Raw genomic sequence first — 5,660 nt, forward strand, 5'->3', positions numbered from 1 at the left:
AATATTTTAGGCCTGTACTTAATGTGGTAGGAATTAGGGTTTAGGCCTATAATTTATGCAATTACTTCTGCATATGCAAAGATAATTAAATAAATTATCAACAATTCACATTAATTAATTTATCTTGGGTCTAAATCCTACTCAATTGAAGTTCAAACATGTAATTTTTCACTTTCATTCTGGAGTACATAATCCAATTCAAAGATAGGAAGTAATGTTTAGTTATTGGTTGTGAAGGGTTTGTGTCAACAATCATCAAAATATGAAACAAAACAAGAAAGTAATTATGGAGTACAAGAAAGGATGGCATGAAAGCAGCAAAGCAGACCTTGACTAAGCTGATATTTGGGAATCTGTACACACATCATTTGCACATTGAATGTCTGACTAAATCCTACTTCTCATGTCAACCATTCTGATCTACAGGTAGGTGAAAATAATGATAACCCAGCTTGGGAAGCTATTGGGTATCAGGTAGACAATGTTGAGAACTCGAACCCAGTAAGCAAGGAGAGGCCTCTTCAGAAAGGAATGATTGAGACAATGCACGAAACGGACTCAACCCTTCTCCAATCCCTAATACAGAAAGGCCTCCAAGTTACCGAAGATACCGAAAGAAACGTCTACAAGATCAAATGTGATGCTGTGATAGTTGGCTCTGGATGTGGTGGTGGTGTTGCAGCCGCAATGCTGGCCAGTTCTGGCCTGAAAGTTGTCGTCCTAGAGAAGGGGAGCTATTTTGCTCCGTCAGATTATTCCCCCTTTGAAGGCCCCTCAATGGATCAATTATATGAATCAGGTGGAATCCTTCCAAGTATTGACGGACAGATGCTAATTCTTGCAGGCTCCACAGTGGGTGGTGGCTCAGCTGTCAACTGGTCAGCATGCATCAAAACACCAAAATCCGTACTTCAAGAATGGGCTGAGGACTGTCAAATCCCACTTTTTGGGAGTCCTGAATATCTTTCAGCCATGGACAATGTTTGCGAGAGAATTGGTGTCACAGAAAATTGTAAAGAGGAGGGATTTCAGAATCAAATACTTCGAAAAGGGTGCAAAAATCTTGGTCTTGAAGTGGGGAATGTGCCACGGAATTCCTCAGAGAGCCATTACTGTGGATCTTGTGGGTTTGGTTGCAGAAGAGGAGACAAGAAAGGGACTGATCGTACGTGGCTAGTAGATGCTGTTAGTAATGGTGCAGTGATTTTAACAGGATGCAAGGCCGAGAAATTCATATTAGAGAAAAACAAGATCGGCAGTAAAAAGAAATTGAAATGCTTGGGAGTAATTTCAAAAACTTCAAACAGGAATATCACCAAGAAACTGCATATAGAAGCCAAAGTAACAATATCAGCATGTGGTGCTCTTTTGACACCCCTTTTAATGCATTCTAGTGGGTTGAAGAATCGGAATATTGGTCGAAACCTTCATCTCCACCCCGTCCTAATGGCCTGGGGTTACTTTCCTGACTCAGATTCAGAGTTCAAGGGGAAAGTAAATGAGGGTGGAATAATCACTTCAGTGCACAAGGTGGTAGCAGAAGACAACAAAGTGCGAGCCATCATAGAAACCCCTTCACTAGGGCCAGCCCAGTATGCAGCTTTGTGCCCTTGGGAGTCCGGTATTGACATGAAAAGAAGGATGCTAAATTTTTCCAGAACAGCTCATATGATAACAATAATAAGGGATCAGGGATCTGGAAAAGTTCATGCAGGGGGACGGGTAACCTACAAGTTTGATGCATTGGACAGACAAAACATGCAAGCTGGTTTGAGACAGGCATTGAGGATTTTAGTAGCTGCTGGAGCAGTTGAGGTAGGCACCCATCGCAGTGATGGGCAGAGCATCAGATGTAAAGGGATAAGCAATAAGGAGTTAGAGGAGTTTCTAGAATCAGTTTCTCCAGTAGAAGGCCCAATGTTCCCTGCAGAAAAATGGGTCCCCCACACTAGTGCTCATCAGATGGGCAGCTGTAGGATGGGGATTAATGAAAAAGAAGGTGCAGTTGATGAGAATGGAGAGAGCTGGGAAGCAGAAGGATTATTTGTTTGCGATGCAAGTGTTCTTCCAGGTGCTGTTGGAGTGAATCCCATGATTACTGTCCAGTCCACTGCTTATTGCCTTTCAAAGAGAATAGCAGAGTCTTTAAGACAAAAACTAGCCTTCTGAAGTTTATAACTCCTTCATCAACAGCCTGAAGATTGACGATAAATGTATTTTATAAGTTTATATGCTTGCGTTTTACTGAAGAATAAGAAACAGAGAGGATGGTAAAGTCTGTAAAACTTGATCATATAGTGACAACAGAAAGGGATTTAATTTTCTTTTTACTTTCCACCATCTCATAGAATTACGGACTTTAGGTTTTCTAAGCTTTCAGTAACATAGTTTACAGCAAGATTCACGAATTGATATATTCACCTTTTATTTGTCAAAATGTTATAACAATTTAAAGCATCCAGAAAGAAGGCAAGGAAAAGTTTTTGGGGATGGAGGGAACAGCTCAGATGCATACAGAGAACATCAACGCTAGGTTGCAGCAGGCACCTGTTTTTTTTCCTTTTGCAATCAAAATAGGAGAGATAATTGCAACTCAACCATGGAGGATGGGGGTTGCAGCAGGCACCTATAAAAATAGTTACTTTCACCATAGTTGAGGTGCAAGCTGGCTGGAGTAAAGGGTAGAGAATCATGTAAATAAGGAGTTTATCACAAGGAATTCAAGGAGGTTTTCCATCTAGCCTCCAACAGGATGTCCAGGGATATAGCCTAACATAGAGAATGTTTCATTTAAGAACAAATAGCCTTTGACATTCTTGATAGCAATTACACTAACAAATCTAAACCCATAAACAATAAATTCTGCTATAGAAATTCCAGCTTTGAGGATCCTAAAGATCTTTACATACAGCCAGCATATAAATCAGAAGACAACAGTTAAAGTTTAACAATTCCACTAAATAAGATCCTCTAAATCACTGCAAATCTATGATAGCAAGATATAATTCTTGAACACCTACGAATAACACAATGGTTAAAATCTACGAATAATGTTTCCACCTTTTAATTCATGTAATTCACTCGCGGGAAACAAAACAAAGAAAATATTGAATTTAATTGAATCATATAGTAGGCAAGTACAAATCAAACAATTTCTTTGCAGGATGATAATAGAGAAAAACAGGGGGTGGGGGGATCTAAAAGGTTAAATTTTGGTGAGTCAGAATCGACTAGTATTTTCCACTGATTTTCCACGGTCACAGGGTTCCAACTCTAACCGCCGCATTTGGCGTCAGCTGGGCAGAGCTGAAAGCAGAGGAGCTCGACACGGGTTTTCCTTATATCTTTTTCAATTTTAAATTTTACTGAAACAGATTAGCCAGGCTGCATGAGATAAGGAGAGCTCAAGGTGGGTGTTAATTACCTTACTCTGTCAATACCCTGATGTTTACATCATCGAAACAACTATGCATGAAACTGCTCTTATTACTGCATATTTTTGTGCATTCATTAAGGAATGAGATAATTATTTGATTAACAATAATTTGGAAAGCTTTACAAATAGGTTCAGTTAGAAAATTTCTGGTGCTTGATGTTGGATTGGAGCACTTGCTTCATACATCAATCGTTCCCATCATTATACAGAGTGACTAATATACATTTCAAGCTTCAAAACAAATATTAAAAGTTCATTCTTCATTATCCAACAGAGAATAGAGGGGAAAAAGGCCTTTGGCTATTCACTAAGAGATCAGATTTATTCAGATATCAGCAAATCCAAGTTAGAATGCCATATTCAAAGTGGATGAGAGTAATTGCCATTTGATGCTGCTTTTCTTGCACTTGGAGCTCTGCGATTTGCAGTGGATTTGTGCTTGATGGTTGATGATGAGGGAGGAGATCTTCTAAACAAAATGTGGATCCCTGGAATCTTTAGTATATGGTGACACGAACAGCCGAAGGTATCAGTTGCCCTCTATGCCAGCTTGTCAGGGACTTCCTGAATTTAACGATCTGATCAGCCGTCAGAGTCTGTCTCACGGAATGGCAATGGAACAGCCTTTACTGCCCGGTACTTGCCAACATTGTTTAGATGTTCATTCTCCAACCTGATCAGTAACAGTGTCTCAAGTATTAGAAGACTTCATTTAAGAACATATAGCTTGTTTTTGAAAGTGGGATAGAAAATTACCTGTAAAAATTCCAATGCCCTCGTCGGATGACCTCTAGGGAAGCCAAGAAGAAGTCTAGCAAATGTGTCTGAACTGGATTGATGCGAAACCGCATGATGCTCTCTACCCAAGCAATTCTTAGAACAACATTCAAGGCCTACAATAAAAGATGTGTTATTAAGAACTTTTATGGAAAAAGATATTATGGAAAAGTAGTACCAAAAATGACTAGGTAAGGGATAACTCACAATGGACAGGTAGTAAATGCTCTTGTTCTTTAGAACTAGATCATCTCTAAGCCAAGGGTTTTTGGACTTAGGATTAAGTAGCCCCCAATCCTTAACGAAATCCCAATATAATTGGTAAACAGTGGCCACAACTGAAGTCACCAAGACTAGAGCAAACCAGAGGTGGTTGCTCTGTGTAACATATGTTAACCTGGCACCAGCTGCCACCATGGCCGAAACATACTTTCCCATGTTAGCCAAGTGGTTCAGGTCATATTCATCAAACCATCTTCTTGCACACTTGAAAGTAAATTGGAAAAAGGGGTGTAAGTTGGGCAAGAATAATTGAAAAAACTAAGAAACTGATGCCATGCAATGTGTTGACTACTAGTTGTGCAACTCCATGGAAATCAACAAATAAATGCAAGGGGTTCCTTGAAGTCTTACCTGCATGGCACGCCAATAATATGGCAAAAACGAGATGACATAAGCAAGCTGTCTGTACATCTTTCCGTTTTTGCATGTTGCATATTGGTGGGTTTTGAAACTTCCGGCAAGAAAATAGCAGGCTGTTGATTCCAAGTGTCTTAGCAGTGGAATCTGAAATACAAAAGAGATAATGGTTGATGATGAAATGAAATTGGTTAGAAGAGAATTTGAAACTGATAATTCTGTAATGACTGCTAAATCTGTTTTGTCTTAGTGTAAATTGATTGCCATCAAAATAGTTACCTGACTAGTAAGTTGGTCAGCCATGAAAAAGTCCACCATCAAGACCTGAATCCATGTAAAATAAGCCAAAGCAACAAAAGCTCAGTTGCGGTTTCTGAAACTTCATACAAATTAAACCAATTCTAATGGCTATAAGTATGCAATTATATGTACCTTATAAAATGGAGAGCATATTATGTTACGTATTATACGAAGGAAGCAGTAGCGAGTTGGCCTATAGCAGATGTCAAATGGGCATACCAGGAGGGCAATGAAAATCTGAAAATCAGCACAAAGTCATGCTTCAGTTTTCTTAACAAAATAATTATGAGGATCGAAAAGCAAATGGGGTTGCAGTTACTTACCAGGAGGAGAATTCCAGGAATAGTGTCAACATGAGTTGGAGAAAAGCCACCGGCCCTTAGTAGGAGGTGGATGACCATAGCCCCAACCACAGAAGTCATGAAAGTGGTACAAATGAGGAATGCATCTCTATATTTAAGGGCTGTGCTTGGTGCAAACTCAAAAATGAAGTTGTAGTTTATTCTTG

At 39.4% G+C, this 5,660-nt stretch overlaps 2 protein-coding genes across 2 annotated transcripts in view; one reads left to right on the top strand and one right to left on the bottom strand.

Annotated features, from left to right (window-relative positions):
* Positions 1-389: 389 nt before the first annotated feature.
* On the top strand, positions 390-2,330 carry FAO3 (fatty alcohol oxidase 3). Its single transcript, XM_021435652.2, has one exon. The coding sequence runs from the start codon at positions 532-534 to the stop codon at positions 2,167-2,169; it is 1,638 nt and encodes a 545-aa protein (XP_021291327.2). The 5' UTR covers positions 390-531; the 3' UTR covers positions 2,170-2,330.
* Positions 2,331-3,566: 1,236 nt separating this feature from the next.
* The window catches only part of PHO1 (phosphate 1), a 4,096-nt gene continuing 2,002 nt past the window's right edge, over positions 3,567-5,660 (bottom strand). Inside the window, exons 6-12 of the mRNA XM_021435102.1 lie at positions 5,476-5,660; positions 5,285-5,389; positions 5,132-5,176; positions 4,847-4,999; positions 4,421-4,699; positions 4,193-4,329; positions 3,567-4,109 (exon numbers count right to left, since the gene is read on the bottom strand). The exon at positions 5,476-5,660 is cut by the window's right edge and continues 4 nt beyond it. Of these exons, the coding sequence (XP_021290777.1) occupies positions 4,019-4,109; positions 4,193-4,329; positions 4,421-4,699; positions 4,847-4,999; positions 5,132-5,176; positions 5,285-5,389; positions 5,476-5,660 (995 nt within the window). The 3' untranslated portion in view covers positions 3,567-4,018. The remainder of the gene's footprint in view (positions 4,110-4,192; positions 4,330-4,420; positions 4,700-4,846; positions 5,000-5,131; positions 5,177-5,284; positions 5,390-5,475) is intronic.

The sequence above is a fragment of the Theobroma umbraticum genome, unplaced genomic scaffold (assembly GCF_002168275.2).
Source record: "Theobroma umbraticum cultivar Fairchild unplaced genomic scaffold, ASM216827v3 scaffold_130.0, whole genome shotgun sequence".
Lineage (NCBI taxonomy): Eukaryota > Viridiplantae > Streptophyta > Magnoliopsida > Malvales > Malvaceae > Theobroma > Theobroma umbraticum.

What these genes read in the sequence shown, in the direction of transcription:
- FAO3 (XM_021435652.2), top strand. Translation starts at nt 532, where the DNA reads ATGATTGAGACAATGCACGAAACGGACTCAACCCTTCTCCAATCCCTA.